The 19,644-nt window shown below is 38.0% G+C and overlaps 1 protein-coding gene across 2 annotated transcripts in view; it reads right to left on the reverse strand.

The window, feature by feature from the left end:
• LOC113510992 (uncharacterized) overlaps positions 1 to 19,644 on the reverse strand; it is a 35,397-nt gene that overhangs the window by 11,258 nt on the left and 4,495 nt on the right. The window contains exons 2-8 of one of the 2 annotated variants that reach the window (XM_052902109.1): positions 16,586 to 16,670; positions 15,910 to 16,066; positions 13,666 to 13,753; positions 5,401 to 5,582; positions 4,354 to 4,544; positions 3,259 to 3,371; positions 2,251 to 2,416 (exon numbers count right to left, since the gene is read on the reverse strand). In XM_052902109.1, the coding sequence (XP_052758069.1) occupies positions 2,251 to 2,416; positions 3,259 to 3,371; positions 4,354 to 4,544; positions 5,401 to 5,582; positions 13,666 to 13,753; positions 15,910 to 16,066; positions 16,586 to 16,616 (928 nt within the window). In that variant the 5' untranslated portion in view covers positions 16,617 to 16,670. Of the gene's footprint in view, positions 1 to 2,250; positions 2,417 to 3,258; positions 3,372 to 4,353; positions 4,545 to 5,400; positions 5,583 to 13,665; positions 13,754 to 14,453; positions 14,593 to 15,909; positions 16,067 to 16,585; positions 16,671 to 19,644 lie in introns of those variants that run through there. The other variant, XM_052902110.1, reaches the window with a different exon arrangement.

The raw sequence follows: 19,644 nt of genomic DNA on the forward strand, positions 1-19,644 counted from the left end.
GCCCTCACAAGAGCAAAGCACTGATATTCTGTTGCGGTCAAAGGGAATAGGGTAACAATTAAACAATACTACCAGATTATCCGTACAATAAAAAGATAGATATACAGTAAACAGACAGATATGATAGTTTATCTAGCAGACAAATGGAACATAGAGGTAACTTGCTGGAATGTCTAACTTTTGCCTCTCAACAAAACTTTTACTAATAGAATACACTAGTAACATTATACACAATATCAGAACACATATACAGAATATCAGTGCTTTGCTCTTTTGAGGGCGAAGCAGTAAACTGAGTTGTGACCATTTTGTATTGTTATGGCACACGCATAAAAGAAAAAAAAAAAATTATTTGGCTTTATGCATTTTTTTTTGTTTAATCATGTATGTTATCTCGCTTTTTATGTATATGTATATATGTTATAATTTGTGTGTTGTAAGTAATGCAAATAAATTATCTATCTAACGTTTTGAAATGGGGAAATTTCGCGGAGGTCGACTTTGTCTATTGGCAGCAATGGAGCTTTAAGATCCCATTACTAACAATTCCTTTCCCTCATGTTCCTTTTTCATATACTCCTTGTTGCTTGTTTAGTATATTGGATGGAGAAGGACATAGGCTACTTTGAATCATGGCCAATAAGGTATCCTAGTCACATAGAGGAAGCCGCTGGTAAAAGCCACCATCCACCACTCCACAACCACCACTCACCAGAGGGAGACTTTGTACAAAAGTCGATTGCTTGGGTACCTCTGTCCCATTCGTGTTTCAACCGTGAAGCAGTTTTGTTTGCATGGCTGTGTTTCGGTTTGAAGGGTGGGATATGGCGTGAATTTACTGGGTACAGAGGATTAACACCTGAGTCATGGGCAAAACAGTGTACTCTGTTATGTCCATGGTACTGCTCATGTCTATAGGCGACGGTTACCACTTTCCATCAGGTGGGCCGTTAGCTTGTTTGCCATTCTAAGTTGTATAAAAAAAATAGCCAATTAGCCATAATTCTGCAATAATAGCAACTCTTATCATTTATAAATAGTTGCTGTAACAAAGGAAAGATTCAAAACAAGTTCACTGTATTCAAATCCATCTTCAAATTCTAATATACTATTAAATGTAGTATAAAATTCTGTATCCAATTGCAAATAATTTTTATTGACTTGTGCCTTATCTGCATATCTGTATAGAATGTAAAAACATTGGTAGTCTTCCACAGTTAGTTTGTTTGTTCATTGTAAAACTTTCACATCGTACAATTTATGGTTTTATGAAATAGGCATTAACGTGATAATTTACTAGTTAAATATAATAATTGTCGTATGCTTAGGGTTTTTCTGGATGTTTCTATTGAAGTTATATAGGCCGTAATCACGAGTTGACTGATACGATCACAAACGAGTCTAGTACTTACAGTATACTCTGTTATGTCCATGGTACTGCTCATGTCTATAAACGACGTTTACCACTTTCCATCAGGTGGGCCGTCAGCTTGATTGCCATTCTAAGTTGCATAAAGTTTCGATTGAAAGAGAGTTAACTCGTTAAGACCCTATAATAGTTTCTAATCCCCTTATTTACAAAAAACAAATCCTTAAATCTATTTTATCTATTGAAATGTCGCTCTCCATCAAGTTGAGAGTTTAGTCCAAAACACAGGGGGGAAAGGGATTGTTAGTAATGGAGACTGAGAATCCCATTGTTAGCAATATACCCAACCAGGTTGACCTCGCGGTTCCCCCTGGAAACTATCATGGTTAATTCCTGATGAATTCATCATGATGGGCTAACTGGCCTGTTTTCATTCTCATCTATCACCCTTCACTGGTGCTCCGCCAGCGTATCCCGTTAGCGTAGGCGGGGTTACCATGCCATTTTCACCCATCAAAAAAAAAAGTCCAAAACACAATACAAAATACATACAAATATTGTTCACAAGCCCTTTTAAATTATCAATTTTGTATGACGCTATTACTGGGTTCGGAATGTTGTTATCTGCTGAGAAGAACTCGCAGAAAACTTAACAATTACTCTTTTTTTATCTCTTTTTTAAATGTAAAAAAAAAAGACTCAAATACCGTTTAATCCGGAAATCATCGTGCTAAATTCCAGGTGAATAAATCACGATGGGCTAACTGACCTGCCTTTTCATTATAATCCTTCACTGGTGTCCCGCCAACGTATTCCAATAGCGCAGGCGGGGTTACCATTCCATTATCATCCATTATAAACATAATGTTCAGTTCACGTACCTTTGAAGTATATCCACCTCCTTTCATCCCTATCCACATTAGTATCCCTGTGTCTGTGCAGACCAGGTAGGGCCATTAAGTGAGGCGGTGGTGTATAGTACTTCAAAGATTCCACTTTCGCCTCTTGCCGCAAAGCGTGGAGACGTTCTAGAATCTCACGTAATTCCTGAAAAAGTAATGTAAAACTATACTCATTCAAGCTAGACTGACGATCGAATATTTTTCTTTACGCAACACCAGAGGCATAGCGAGTGTGTTGGCTGCCGGTCTTTTAAAAATGGCGGTATGGTTGCTAGATTTGAAGGTGTTCATAGGCTACGGTATTCGCTTACCATCAGGTGGGCTATATGCTTGTTTGCTACCATAGTGGTTTAAAAAATAGGTTTGTTCGTGTACAGGGTGTATCAATTACGTATTATGGTAGAGTAGTAATACTGGTTCTTTTTCATGTTTGTGAATGAGGGGTAACTTGTAAAGCCACGTGGTCCTGCGTATATCGTGGGATAAAAAGGATCACCCTTTCCTGTTCTGTGGGTGTTATAAAACCCGACTAAGGGAACTTAATGTTCGAGGAATGGACAGCAGCAAAGCCTAACTACGGTTGCCAACCTACTTGTGAAGTATGGTACCTTTTTTTTATACAACTTAGAATGGCAAACAAGCTGACGGCCCACCTGATGGAAAGCGGTAACTGTCGCCTATAGACATGAGCAGTACCATGGACATAACAGAGTATACTGTTTCGCCCATGTTACCCCCCATGCGTTGCCATTCCTAAGGACTCGGATGTTATTCCTCTGTACCCAGTAAATTCACGCCATATCCCAACCTTTTAAACCGAAACAGTCATGCAAACACAACTGCTTCACGGTAGAAACACGAATGGGACAGAGGTAGCCAAGCAATCGACTTTTGTACAGTCTCCCTCTGGTACCTATTGGCAAAACCTCTCAAGTTTAATATAATAATAAATAAACATTTTGTTTTGATTGACTGATTTGTTCATACCTTGGGATCATGATCAGTGACGTCAAGAGTCGGTACGGTGTCTGATGACGTCACGTTCACAACATTGTTCGGGTCGTGGAAGCTGACGCCAGGCTTGTGACGTTTCATTGCATCTGAAACCATATTTGTTATGTCCATGGTACTGCTCATGTCTATACGCGACAGTTACTACTTCCCACCAGGCGGGCCGTCAGCTTGTTTGCCATTGTAAGGTGCATAAAATTGTAATTCTATTAGAATATACTATATTATATTCAGCAAGCTTTTACCTGCGACTCTGTCCGCGTGACCGGGACGAGTTTATTGACCGGCATAGAAAATAGTCTATATCTTAGTTTATCTCCATCTTGTATAGCACGTGTAGGTTTACTAAATTTCATACTAATTGGTTAAGCCGTCAAGATAACAAACAAAAAGACTAACTTTTATATTTATAATATTAGCAAGAGTTATATTAGAAAAATAATATTTATTTATTTACTTGTTATTGCATCACTTAATTACGTATCTATGTTAAAATCTTCATAAAGTTTCAGCAAATTCAACTGATCGGTTATTTTATAGCACTTTATATGCGATTATTTAGATTGATATAACTTTTTTATTTATGAACCGATTTAAATAAAATAAACACTAAATGTTAAATGGATCAAACTACAACGCATTAGTGAAGATAGTGTTCTAGTCGGTTAAGCCGTTTCTGAGATTAGCGCGCACAAACGTAATGACAAACAGACAATTCTAAAAATTTTTGTTTTGTGTTCTATTCCATTCATAAAGCCTCTCTACAATAGTTTTTCTTATATATCTTCCATGTACAGACAGTGACCAGTTACGATTTTATTATATGTATTGATATGAGAAGGTTTCAATCGATCAATTTGGGTTTTTTAAAAGATCGTATTAAAGTTTCTTCAGGGTCGGCAACGCGCACGTGGCACCCCTGGTATTGCAAGCGTTCACAGGCTTCGGTAACCGTTTACCATCAGGTGGGTCGTACGTTTGTTTGCCACTTCAGTGGCATAAAAAAAATAGTGGACAGTTATAGGCTGAAATGATGACGATGATGATTAATTTAATATGCATAAATCTCACCAGGCTGATTTGCTTTTCCGTCGATTTTGTTTAACTCCTGTATCTTTTCTATTAGTTCAGCATTGGACAACAGTCCAAGCTTGTTAGCTTCCATCAATTCGTCCAACTCTTCAGAGGAGTCGTCTCCTATGTAGGCACATTCTTTTAAGTGCTTGTAACCTTTTATCATTATGAGAGATGCTCCTGGCCACCTGCGAGAAATATTTTTTGATTGTGTAATTGAAACAGCAAGACGACACGACAGCGAGGAGGAAAGAGATAACAAATACGAGAAAGAAGAAAGGAAGGGAGAAGGAAAGATAACAGCAGTAATATGTAGTATATTATTCTCATTTTCATGTATAATATAGTATATTTTATATATGTGTAAGTATATTTGTTATTTATATATATTTATTCGTTTATATATGTAATTTTAGTATGTATGTATATCAATAATTAGTAGTACCGCATTCGAGTATTCTAACACTTCCCTATGGTTGACTGGGAGAGAATGCTTTTAGCAATAAGTCCGTCATGTACACATATATGTACTAATTAATACAACACAGGGGGCAAACGATATTGCGGCTCACCTGATGGTAAGTGACTACCGACGTCCATGATCACCCACAATACCAAAGGCAGGTGTACTGCCGACTTTTTAAAAAGGAATATGCTCTTTTTTTAAAGGTTATGTTGTCGTATCGGTTCGGAAATACTGCTGCTGGAAGTTGATTCCAAAGAGTGGTTGTGCGTGCAAGAAAGTGCATTGAAAAACGACTTGACTTGCATGTTACGCAACTTTTTTTCTAATTTTCTGCCGATTTTGATATTTTTTTTGTATGACAACCTCCCTGTACTAATAATATACGTTGGCGGGGCACCAGTGATGGTAGGTGAGGATGAAGACTCGTAATTTGATTCATCATGATGATTTACTACAAAGTGACCATGTGGAGGTTAAACTAATAGGGTAGGTAGTAGTGGGGCGACTAGTCCCCATTACTAATAATTACTAAATGACCCCATGGTCATTCCAACTTTATCCAATAACGATCCACTGACCTCACGCATGTGGATACAGTGACTGTAGAGCCCTTCAACAGGTAGAAACCCCAATATTCCTTCATGTCATCCTCCAACTCCAGTTCCCTGGTCATTGTAACTGGTACCAGGTCCTGGGTGAGTTGCGGTGGGCCAGGGACCACAAAGGCGTTGAATGTCGCATTTGATTTCACTACCTGCCTCTATAGAAATCAAGGTTTTAATAATTTATTTATTTATTTATTTATTTTATGCAACTTAGAATTGCAAATAAGCTGACGGTCCTCCTGATAGAAAGTGGTACCCGTCGCTATAGATATGAGCAGTACCATGGACATAACAGTGTATACTGTTTCATCCATGATACCTCCCATGCGTTGTCATTCTTGAGGAATCGAGTGTTATTCCTCTGTACCCTGTAAATTCACTGCCATATCTCACTCTTCAAACCGAAACAGCCATGCAAACACGACTGCTTCATGGTACAAACACAAATTGGACAGAGGTGCCCAAGCAAACTAATTTTGTACAGTATTTTTTTCAAAGTTTTACGAATGTTATTAAACAAATATGAAAATTAAAAAATCAATTCAAAATATCTCTCTATATTTATATAATTTAATATTTTTTTAAAAATTCTGAAAAAATAGCGCCATCTAGTACAACTAACTGTCATAACTATTGTAAATGACGCGTATTTTTGCGATACTTAGATAAACAAATAGATGGCATTATTATTCGATGAATTCGTGACGTCATCGTATTAGTGTTTGTGGTTAGTTAAACTAGATGGCATTACTTTTTATGTTTATAAACAATCAGTTGTGTAGGTAAATAAACGCTTTAAATTATTTTATCATAGTTCGTATTCTGAATTTTATGCTATATTGCATCTAATAATAAATTTCGATTATATTATTTAAATAAAAAGCATTGATTACTACTTTTCATTAGATGAAAAAATAATTTTAATCTCTTAATCTCTCTACAAAGGTTTTCTTAAAGAGTATTAGAAGTCTTAATTTAAAGGATTCTTTAAAGTCGGCAATGGCACTCCTGTTGCTGTAAGTGTTGTTGCGAGTGTCCACTACAAGCTACGGCAGTATTGGACAAATAGGGGGCGGGGGCGAAAGGGACGGCCCGCCGCGAGCTCTGGTGGTCTACCATAAAATGAAATTTCGAATTTTCGGGCTCAATTTCGTGTTTTTGTTCGTACCGAAATCGGTCCAGTAAATGGAGTTTAACATTTTGTTCATCATAAATCCTATTCTAATAGTCCAGAGGAATGATAATTTAACATTTTTAATAATTTTAAACGGCATGTATTATGTATTTTTAACATTAAATTTCTGTTTCGTTCGGCCCCGAAATTTCGGAAAATATTTCATGGTAGGCCCCCTGATTCTACGGGCCTCCAAACGTCTCCATTTTCCTTATCAATTTCATTCTATGTACGTTTCGTCATCATCATATATCCGTTAACTGTCCATTGCTGAACATAAGCCTTTCCCATAAGGAGGTTTTGTCAGTAGTTGCCATATTTAGTGGACGGAATGGCAATGGCCGATTTTTTTTGTTGGGTGAAAATGGTATGGTAACCTCGCCTGCGCTAACGGGATACGCTGGCGGAGCACCAGTGAAGGGTGATAGATGAGAATGAAAACAGGCCAGTTAGCCCATCATGATGAATTCATCAGGAATTAACCATGATAGTTTCCAGGGAGAACCGCGAGGAGGTCGACCTGGCTGGGTATATTGCTAGCAATGGGACTGGTAGTCCACATTGCTTACAAACCCTTCTCCCTCAATATTGTAATAGTAACCCCGTCTGCGCTAACGGTATACGCTGGCGGGGCACCAGTGAGGGGTGAGAGTTGAGAATGAAAAGGCAGCTGAGTTAGCCCATCGTGATGAATACACCTGATATTCATCACGATGGTTTCCAGGGGGGACCGCGTTGAGGTCGACCTGACAGGGTATATTGTAAGCAATGGGACTGATAGTCCGCCTTATTGGGGGGAAAGGGATTGTTAGGAATTGAGATTGACAGCCCTATTGTTATGACAGCCATTGATCTCCACGTGGTTCCCCCTGGAAACCATCGTGAACAATTCTTATTGAATTCGTCACGATGGGCTAACTGACCTGCTTCATCCTCACCTATCATCCTTCACTGGTGCCTCGCCGGTGTATACCGATAGCGCGAGTGAGGTTACCATTCCATTATCACCCATTAAAAAAAAAGTCCGCCTTATTGACAATCCTTTCTCCCCCATACAGTGTACGTTACGTTTACCATTAGACGAATTATACGTTTATTTGCCGCCTTTGTGGTATAAAAAAAAAAAGTTTTATTATTAAGTAATTATGTACCACTATAAATATTTTACAGCTCAAATATAAGATTCCGAATAAAGGCTTTATTACTGCAGATTATTTGAGATCGTTATCAAGATTTGAATATTTAACGTCATGCTTTACGAGGTCTGTCCGGAAAGTTCGTATAAAAGTGTTCTGGAATGCGAGAAAGAGGAGTGGGGAGGCCAGGTAAGCGCAGGACCCCTTCCTTATGTCCCTAACAATGCTTCAGTTCTGGTCTGACCGCCGTGCGGTGCGAACTGGCTTGTCACGCCATCTGTGAAGTTACCTCTTAACGAAACCCCGTCGGCATGGAGCCCGCTTCCGTTGAAGAGCAGCGCGTCGTAATCAAGTTTCTCTCGAAACTCGGCAAGAATGGCCGTGAAATTTTTGCCGATCTCAGAACAGTTTATGGGGATGATGCTGTGAAGGAACCAACCGTCCACAAGTGGCTAAAAAGATTCAGAGAGGGCCGAGAAAGAGTTCGATGTTCGGGGGATTGTCCATCAAGAATTCGTCCCTCCAGGCCAGACAGTTGATGGAAAATTCTACGTCGATGTGCTCAGACGCCTCAAAGCTCGTGTGGCACGAGTTCGTCCAGAATTGGCGCGAGAGGGGCGTTGGATTCTTCACCACGACAATGCCCCTGCCCACACCTCTCTTGTTGTCCGTGAGTTTTTGAGTAAAAATTCCATTACGGTGACCGAACACCCCCCCTATTCGCCGGATTTGGCCCCGTGTGACTTCTTCTTGTTCCCAAAAACCAAATTGGTACTTCGGGGGCGGCATTTGGGGGACATAAATGAGATAAAAAAAGCTACGACGGGGCAGCTGAGAAACCTACAACCAGAGGACTTTCAAGGAGCCTTCTCACAGTGGAAACGGCGTTGGCACAAGTGCATTATGTCACAGGGGGAGTACTTTGAAGGGGATAAAATTGATTTACCTGAATAATTGTAAAATAAAATTTTTAAAAAACTTTTATACGTACTTTCCGGACAAACCTCGTATAAGCATATTACCGTTTGTACACAATTGTTTTTTTTTTTATACAACTTAGTATGGCAAACAAGCTGACGGCCCACCCGATGGAAAGTGGTAACCGTCGCCTATAGACACGAGCAGTACCATGGACACAACTGAGTGTACTGTTTCACCCATGATACCCCCCATGCGTTGCCATTCCTGAGGACTCAGGTGTTATTTCTCCGTACCCAGTAAATTCACGCCATATCCCACCCTTCAAACCGAAACACAGCTATGCAAACACAACTGCTTTATGGTTGAAACACGAATGGGACAGAGGTGCCCAAGCAATCGACTTTTGTACAAAGTCTCTCTCTAGTATTATATCAATCAATCATAAGCGCATTCACCGCTAAAAAACCCATTAGCTGTACCTTTACAGTTCTAGAGCACGTCTCTTAACATCTCTAAAGGCATTGAGATCCTTGGTGTTGACGTCTCTAGTGGCGTACAGTTCCGTGGCCACCTCGAAGATAAGGTGAAGCTGGCATCCAAAACACTCGGCGTGCTTAATAGAGCGAAGCATTACGCCGGATCAGTGATTAATGCTCTACAAATCGCATATTCGGCCCCACATGGAGTATTGCTATCACTTATGCTCGGAAGCACCTAGATACCAGCTTGAACCCTTCGACTCTGTGCAAAGACAAGTTATGAGAATTGTCGATGATCCCAGGCTTACAAGCGGTATCGAACCCTTAAGTCTTAAGAGAGATTTTGTTTCACTCTGCGTGTTCTACCGCTTGTACACGGATTTTGCTCAGACGAACTATTCAATATGATGCCCACGGCTGTTTTCTACCATCGTACGGCTCGCCATCGACAGGGAGTTCATCTTCATACCCTACAGCCTAAATGGTCGCGTATAACGCGGTTTCAGAGATGTTTTCTCCCACGAACACTCAGGTTATGGAATGAGCTCCTTGCCGAGATTTTCCCAAGAGACTACAGCATGGGGTTCTTCAAAAGGGGGTTAAAGAAGTTTCTTCAGGGTCGGCAACGCGTGCGTAATACCGCTGGTATTGCAGGTGTTCATAGGCTACGGTAACCGCTTACCAGCAGGTGGGCCGTATGCTTGTTTGCCACTTCAGTGGTATAAAAAAAACAATCAATCATTTATTTGCATAAACATAGGTATAGTTATAAGTGATATCGTGGAAATGTAGTGCGCTATGTTTCACCATCATTGGGTATATAAATTATTAATTATATAAAATATACAAAAAAAAAAAACATTTATGTGTCGCATAATCCGTATATCCTTAACATCATATATCGTATAATTCATAATAGAGAATCGACACTATTAAAAGCAATCTAAAATTCAGTTAGCCAAAGGTGATATTTGGCTGACATATTTTTATTAAAAGCTAAATACAGCGCGCCATTTTTTTAATGTTGCAAGTGTAAAAAAATCAACAGGGTAAGGGGATTTTTAAATGTGAAATGGAAAATTATTATTTGCCATTAATGTAAATATATATATATATATATATATATATATATATATATATATATATATATATATATATATATATATATATATATATATATATATATATATATATATATATATATATATATATATATATATATATATATATGATACATGTTTCTGTTATATATGAATCATAACATGTTTTTATTTATAACTATTGTACGTATAAATATTGTTTATTAAACTTGGCGCTGTGTTTTTAATTCCCGAACATAACTGTCTAGGAATGGTGTTTTTTTTTATGTGTGAAAATGGTATGGTAACCCCGCTTGCGCTAACGGGATACGCTGGCGGAGCACCAGTGAAGGGTGATCGAATTGACGATTTAAAAGTGCTTGTAAACAAGTCTATTTGAATACCGATGACTTGAATTTGATGGAAGCAGATCAGCTGGTTCATCGTAACAAATTCAACAATATTTACACAAGATCGTTTCCAGGGGGAACTGCGTGGAGGTCAACCTGACAGTCTTAGAGAGGGTAAATGTTAGTTAGTATAAGTATTTATATCACCCGTTACAATAATCAGCCAATATATTGTTTGTTAAAAATGAGGACTGCATAAAACTTATCCATTGGGGTACCTCTGTCCCATTCGTATTTCTATCATGAAGCAGTTGTGCTTGAATAGATTTATTTCGATTTAAGGGGGGGGGGGATGAGCCAATGAAATTACAGGGTAGAGTGGCATAATATTCTGGTCCTCAGGAATAGCAACACATGAAGGGTATCATGAGTGACACAATATACTCAGTTATATCCATGATACTTTTTACGTTTATATGCGACGGTTACCACTTTTCATCAGGTGGGCCGTCAGCTTGTTTGCCATTCTAAATTGTATAAAAAAAGAAAATGACTATACTAAGTTTGTAACTTTCTTGTATTTCTGTACATATTTTATCGTCCAAGTATATAAATAAATATATTACCGTCTATAACACTAACTATACGATAAACACTTCCAGATAAGTAGATATCGGTCGCGCGTTTGCTAACACAGTATTAGAGAGATAAAATTATTTAATAGGTTACTCTTATTTATTTATGGAATAATAATAATAATAAGTAGCAACTAAAAACTAGCAACCAGAGACAGAACAACCCCAATCCGGCTGGTCCCCTTGGGGTTGGACGACCACTACCCCCCCAAAGAAATACATTCCTATATAAAAATAGAAACTACAACAAGATACACATTGCAACTTTAAACGTTAGAACGCTTATGTCGGACAGCAGACTAGAAGAATTGGAAGAAGCCACAACACGTATAAAATGGGATATCATTGGTCTTTGTGAAGTAAGAAGAATAGGAGAAGAGATTAGAGAATACGAAAAATACATTTTCTATTTTTATGGTAAACAAAAAGGTATATACGGAATGGGATTCCTAGTAAATAAATACTTAAAAGATAAAATAATAAGTTTCCAAGGAATATCAGATAGAATTGCCTTACTCAATATATATCTAACAGAATCTAAACAACATTGGTCGATTATTCAAGTACATGCACCAGGAGAGAAAGATACAAAAATTGCGAAGGATAAATTTTACAGGGATATGACTGACTTGATGCAAAACAAGAAAAAGAACATAATCATCATGAGAGATTTCAATGCTAAAGTTGGTAGCAAATCAAACAAAGATGAATTTGTTTTAGGAGATTACAGCAGTGGCGACAGAAACGATAATGGACAAAGACTCGTAGACTTTTCTTTTGCTCACAATCTTAAAATAATGAACAGTTTCTTCAAAAAACGTAAATCTAGAAAGTGGACATGGCTAGCACCAAACGGCAGAGATAAAAATGAAATTGACTTCATACTTACAAATGAAAAACATATATTTGAAAATATTGAAGTACTAAATAAACTAAATTTTAATACGGATCATAGAATGGTAAGAGGAGTTATACAATGCATAAATAACAAATCAAGAAAATATATTATAAACTCAACCATGAATAAGGCAAGAACATCGCCAATACCACCAAACGTTTTATTTGATTTACAGAATACATTAAAGAAAGCCAAAGAGGAAACAAAAACATTACAAGAAAAGTATAATTTAGTATTTCGGTTTGAAGGGTGGGATATGGCGTGAATTTACTGGGTATGGAGGAATAACACCTGAGTCGTCAGGAATGGCAACGCATGGGGGGTATCATGGGCGAAACAGTATACTCTGTTATGTCTATGGTATTGCTCATGTATATAGGCGACGGTTATCACTTTCTATCAGATGGGCCGTTAGCTTGTTTTGCCATTCTAAATAGTTAAAAAAAAAGTATGTAAAATTTCCGTTTTTTGCGGAGTCACAGTACAAATGTTTTCTTAATAATTTTCCACGTCTGACAGGCAGTAGTCTAATATAATGCAGTGTAAATATTTAAAATTGTAAATATTTGTAAATTATAACTATAATAGTTGTAAATGCTTGGATAAAAAATAGAGTACAATAAATATGGCAGTAAAGATAAGTAAAATGTTTGAAGATAATGCTTGTTCCTTTACATTGTGTTAGTTTGGAGATCCAATAAATGGTACCAATTATGAATTGTTTTATAGTTTTACTAGTTTTTATCCACGACTTCGTTCGTGTGACCGGGATATTTTGTTTGCCCGGGACAATAAATTCTTGTCTACTCTGTACAGTAAGTAAATGTATACTTCTATGTGGGTGTCGTAAGAGGTGATTTAGGGAACTTAATAGTCGAGGTATGGGCAACAGCGAGCCTCTTAAAATAACAGCAAAGCTCAACTGCGGTTGCCAACCCGCCTGCCAAATGTGGCAACTGCTGTTAAAATCCGCTTATAGGGAAGGCCTATGTTAAGCAGTGGATAATTAATGACATAATAATAATGAAATAATTTTGTTTATAATTATTTGACGGTTGCATAAGTTGGTAAAACCATAAGTGGTAACAAACATACAAACTCACTTTCACATTTATATACATCATTATATCAGCTTTTAACTGTCCACTGCTGGGCTTCTTATTGGGGAGTGTTGGCAATAGTTGTCATGCTTAGCAGGCAGATTGGCAACCGCAGTTTGGAGATGTTTTAAGAAGAACGCTGCTGCGCATCCCTCGTCCTTACTTAGTCGCCTCTTAGATGTCATGTTATAGGCGCGTTGCCAACCTTGACGACACATGAATATAACCTTTTTTAAGAACCCCAGTCTCTAGGGGAAGCCTCGGTAGGGAGCTCATTCCACAGCCTGAGTATTCGCGGGAGAAAATGTCTCTGAAACCGTAATGTACGTGACGATTCAGGCTCAAGCATGTGAGGATGGATTCCCTGTCGATTGGCGAGCGGTGTGATGATAAAAAGTGGCTGATTCATGGCATTATTTGTTATGGTGAAAATTTTAGAAATTTCTAGATAGGATGGCGGACCTACCTGACACCAAGTTGTCGATATCTTGCTGTCAATTAGCCTCATGTCTGTCATACTCATTGGATACATTTGGCCTGAAAATACTCGGTACCTGTAAAAGAAAAAATCAGAAATCATATTTAGAAATATTGTTCACGAAAAAAAATCCTAAATAAAAGGTTGTTACTCTTTCATGCAAGAACTACTGAGCGGATTTGAAGGACATTTCGTACATGGATAGGTTATATCTCAACTTACTATATAGGACTTATATTTCGTCATGTCAGCCTTTAACTGTCCACTGCTGAACATAAGCCTCCCCCTTGCCAGTAGTTGCCACGTTTGGTAGGCGGACTGGTAAGCGCAGTCGGACTTTAGAGGTGTTCTAACAAGAACGCTGCTGTCCATCCCACGCCTTCTCTTAGTCGTCTCCTACGACATCCACGGGAAAGAATGAGGTGGCCTATTCTATGCCGGGAGGCTACACGCATTTATTTATACTTATGAGTATATACTGATTTACGCGGGCGAAGACGGGATATGGCTAGTGTTGTTGACAGATTGGCTAGCCGGCTTTTTTCATACAAATATCGTCATAGTCGTAGAATACCGACGGATCTTTATATGTAATATTCGTCAGATCCGTCAGTATTCTACGACTATGACGATATTTGAATTTTTGATATTATTCTTTTTCATATTATTTTCGAATTATGTTTTTTAAACACCATTTTTTTTAATAAATAATATTTTTTATTGAAGTTAACTTAATAAAAAGCATTTTTGAATAATCATTGTTTTTATAAATCTACCGCCCAGTTTGTAATGCAATTTCAGCTGAGAAGAACGGATTTCTTCACACAATTCTTCAATTATTTTTATTTAGAACGCAGCACTTCTGTATCTATCTCTTGATAATGTTATTAAAATAAATAATAGAGTTTAAATTCGACGACTTAACAATTTTGGTACAATCGAGATAACAAAACAGAAGCGTGTACGGCATAACGTCTCAATTTGTACAATTTATTTCATGACATTAGGATTAAATAGGCAAATACAGTCTTGAATTTAAGCTGATAAATGTTATGGAATAGTCTAAAATAATATTGTCATTGTATAAAATGCGTAGTTGAACGGTAGGTGGTTAGAATTTACTAGATAAGCTTTGAAGGGTAGAAGTAAAGAGAAAATGTGGTCGATTCTGAGGGGCCTTTTCTCTAAATGAAATTTCAAGTTGATATCATGGCAAAATCTTTGTTCTAAGGACAATTTTTTTTATATATAACGGGGCAAACGTGCATGGGTTTCACTTCATGGTAAGTGACTACCAACTACCAAAGACAGTTGGTAGTCACTTGAAGGTTACGATATTGTATCGATTTGGAAGCACTGCTGCTGGAAGTTAATTCCAAATTAAGTAGAATATGAACTAAATATTCTAATAGATTTAAGTCAAAATTATTATAATTAATTATGATGGTCTATAAATCAGTTATTTCTTGGAATTTATTTATTTTTATTTATTTATTATACTTTAATACACCTAGATTGTGTAAATGGCGGACTTAACACCGTATGGCGTTATTTACTAGTTTTTTTTTATGATAATGCAATGGTAACTCCGCCCGCGCTAACGATATACACTAGCGGGACACCAGTGAGGGATGATAGGTGAGAATGATAAGGCAGGTCAATTTTTTTTTATTGTGTGAAAATGGTATGGTAACCCCGCCTGTGCTAACGGGATACGCTGGCGGAGCACCAGTGAAGGTTGATAGATGAGAATGAAAACAGGCCAGTTAGTCCATCATGATGAATTCATCAGGAATCAATCATGATAGTTTCCAGGGAGAACCGCGAGGAGGTCGACCTGGTTGGGTATATTGCTAGCAATGGGATTCTCAGTCTCCATTACTAACAATCCCTTTCCCCCCGGAGAGGGGAATGTTAGTAAGTAATATATCCTATTCTCATTGTATGCCGTGTGGTTCTGGAATAGGAGAGGCCACTCCTACTACGTTTTTTTCTATATTTAAAGAAAACTTCTATTCCCGTGAGTGTCGTAAGAGGCGACTGAGGGAGGGCGAGGGATGGGCAGCAGCGTTCCTCTTTAAATATCTGTAAAAACCTAACTGTGTTTGCCAACCCGCCTGCCAAGCGTGGCAACTACTGGCAAAATTCCCCTTAAGGGGAAGGCTTATGTTCAGCAGTGGACAGTTAACGGCTGAAAATAATATAAAAAAAAAATTATGTCAAAATTCTAACCGTAGGTAAAGTGGTACGAATATAAATATACTGGGTAGCATGATGAGCAACGCCAGCAGTCTGCAGAGGCGGATTGGTCCCTTGTAGCAAGAGCGGGAGGCGATACGACTGCAGTGCCGGCTGATTGGGGGCCGTCCGGGACGTAGTGGTGTCCCAGCTGTGGATAAAACGATGTTGAGTCAATTATAAACTTATTTTTAAACAGCGGTTAAAATATTGTTAGTAATGGGGTCTAATAGTCTCCTTTTCTAGTAATCTGCCTTGTTTTTTTTTTTAATAGACGATAATGTAACGGTAATTCCGAGGAATGAAAAGGCAGGTCAGTTAGCCCATCGTGACGAATTCAACGACAAATTAGCACGATGGTTTCCAGGGGGAACCGCGTGGAGGTCGACTTGATTAGGGTATATTGATAGCAATGGGGTCTAAACTCTCCATTATTAACAATCCATTTAAGTCTTGCTGAATTCATCACAGTAGGCTAAATGACCTGCTTTCATTTTCACCTATCATCTCTCACTGGTGCCCCGCCAGTGTATACCGATAGCTATTTATATAAAGAAAGATGTATATTTATATTTTCACCTGCATTAAAAATACTAGCAAGGGTCGTCCATCAGTGGAAAGGAATAGGCTGTTGTGATGGTGATAATGACAATGATGATTTTATACTTACATTCCAATGGTTCTAATTCTGGTGAGTCCATGGCTGTACGATTCTACATCACAAATCTTGTACAAGGCAGACAGCTGGTAGTTATCTGAGAAAAAAAAAACAAGGAAGAAAAACACTTAAGTATATATATATATATATACCAGTTGTCTAGTATTCATAGTACAAGTTCTTCTTGCCGTGTGTACCCAGCATAGAATGGGCCACCCCCTCCTTTCCCATGGGTGTCTTAAGAGGCGACTAAATAAGCTTACATGGTCGAAGTATGGGCAGCGGCGTCCTTTTTAAAACATCTTCGAGAGTCTAACTGCGGTTGCCAAATCATTTTGCCAAGCGTAGTAAGTATTGGCAAAATCTGTGTTTATATTTTATAAAATATAAACACAGATTTTATATTTTATTTAGAAGCCTGTGTTTATCAGTGGGTAATCATTGATGATATTATTTCATATCTTCGTCAAATCTAAGCCGATTTTGATTATTCTTTTTGAAAACGAGTCAATGTTTATGTTTACCTGAGGGAGACTTTGTACAAAACTCGATAGCTTGGGTACCTCTGTCTCATTCGTGTTTCTACCGTGAAGCAGTTGTGTTTGCATGGCTGTGTTTCGGTTTGAAGGGTGGGATATGGCGTGAATTTACAGGGTACAGAGGAATAACACCTGAGTCCTCAGGAATGGCAACGCATGGGGAGTATCATGGGCGAAACAGTATACTCTGTTATGTCCATGGTACTGCTCATGTCTATAGGCGACGGTTATCACTTTCCATCAGGTGGCCCGTCAGCTTGTTTGCCATTCTAAGTTGTATATAAAAAAATGCTCAAAAGAGTACATATTTCAATGTAAACAAACTACTTAATAATTGGTAAGTGATAAACTGTATCTATCGTAACACAGTTGTAGTCATTAATTAATTATATATAAACTACATACGTCATTAATCTGTCTGTATGTCTGTCATCGTAACTGTTGACTTGTGCTATCAATATTTATCTAATGCAGAATAAGGTCATGTTATGATGCGTGTCGTGTGATGTCTACAGGGCCGTAGCTAGATCCAAGTTTAAGGTAGGGCAAAAGATTTTTTTGGTAGAGCAGACGCCCATAATTAAGTGACTTCGAAAAAGCGAATCTGTCTATTTTTTTTGTATTTCTTTCTACTAACATAGTTTAAGCCAATTGTTATTAACAAAAATGGATCTTAGTAATCTATAATAAAGAAATATTATATTATATTAAAGGAATTGTTAGCAATGGAGACTAAGAATCCCACAGCAATATACCTAACCAGGTATATCGATCTCCTCGCGGTTCCTCCTGGAAACTATCATGGTTAATTCCTGATGAATTTATCATGATGGGCTAACTGGCCTGTTTTCATTCTCATCTATTACCCTTCACTGGTGCTCCGCCAGCGTATACCGTTAGCGCAAGCGGTTTTTTTAATGGGTGAAAATGGAATGGTAACACCGCCCGCGTTATTGGTATACACCGACGAGGCACCAGTGGAAGATGATAGGTGAGAACGAATACAAGTCAGTTGGCCCACCATGATGAATTCGACAAAAATTAACTATGATAGGTTTCCAGGGGGAACAGCGTGGAGGTCGACCTGAGAGAGTATATTGCTAGCAATGGGGCTATTAGATCTCTTTACTAACAATCTCTTTCCCCACAGTCTAATTCCATTGCTATGTGGTCCCGACATAGAATAGGCCATCCCTTCCTTTTCCGTGGATGCCGTAAGAGTCATTACTAACAATCCCTTTCCCGCGCGCAGGCGGTGTTACGATTCCATTACCATCTATTAAAAATTTTTTTTTGGGACCTTTCAATTTAAGGTAGGGCATTGCCCCCTCAATGCCCTAGCTACGGCTATGCTTGTCTATTATAATCATTGTTATCGCCTTATTCTTATTAACTACTGACTTTTGCCCGCTTCTTCGTACGCGTGGATTTTAGAAGTAGATTGACCCATGAAAAGAACACTTCTAGATGTCCTATCAAAGACAAGAAAATATATATACCAATAAAAATACACCATTATTTATGTTAGACTTTCAGAAACAACTGTGATAACTACATCCGAACTGGAGGCAAAGGGATTGTTAGTAATGGAGAATATTTAAAAAAAATTGCTAGCTTAAATATATTCCATGTACAGAATCGTTCACTAATAATTTTATTATATATGTATGTTTGTATGTATATATTATCCTAGCCGTATGTTCTACCTGGCATAAACTATCATGCGGGTGTTTAATTCCTGATGAATTTATCGATGATGGGCTAAAACATTACCAAAGCCTAACTGCGGTTGCCAACTCGCCTGCCAAGCGTGGCAACTACTGGAAAAATCCCTCTTATGGTGGAAGCATATACAGCAGTCGACAGTTAACGGCTGATATGGTATAGTATGATATGGTATAATATAGTATCATTTTTAATCAAAAAAAAACTACATCCGAACATTTCGTTTGTTGCTTCGTAAACGTAGGTTTCAAAAGTAGGTTGACCCATGGAACTTCTGGATGGCGTGTCAATATTTAGAGGAATAACAACCGAGTCTTCAGGAATGGCGTGAATTTATTGGGTACAGAGGTATAAACAACTGAGTCCTCAGAAATGGCAACGCATGGGGGTATCATTGGCGAAACAGTATACTCTGTTATGTCCATGATACTGCTCATGTCTATGGGCGACGGTTTCAGCTTTTCATCTGGTGGGCCGTCAGCTTGTTTGCCATTCTAAGTCGTATAAAAAAAAGTACATCTATATGACATGTGATTTAAGTTCATTGACCGCTAATAGTTATCTATAACTAAAGCAGTAACAAATAAGTGTATCATTTAATCGTTAAAAACACACAGAGTAAGTAGTTCGATTAAGTAGATACTACCAAAACATTAATCTGTATTACAATATTTTCAGCTGCGGCAAAAAAAAAATATCCAAGAAAAATATTTTATAACAATAGGTGAAAAAATTGCTCTTTTTAACCGACTTTAAAAAGAAGGAGGTATGTTTGTTACACCATAATTCTGTTAGTTATAAACTGAT

The sequence above is a fragment of the Galleria mellonella genome, unplaced genomic scaffold (assembly GCF_026898425.1).
Source record: "Galleria mellonella isolate WM207_F2 unplaced genomic scaffold, CSIRO_AGI_GalMel_v1 utg87, whole genome shotgun sequence".
NCBI lineage: Eukaryota > Metazoa > Arthropoda > Insecta > Lepidoptera > Pyralidae > Galleria > Galleria mellonella.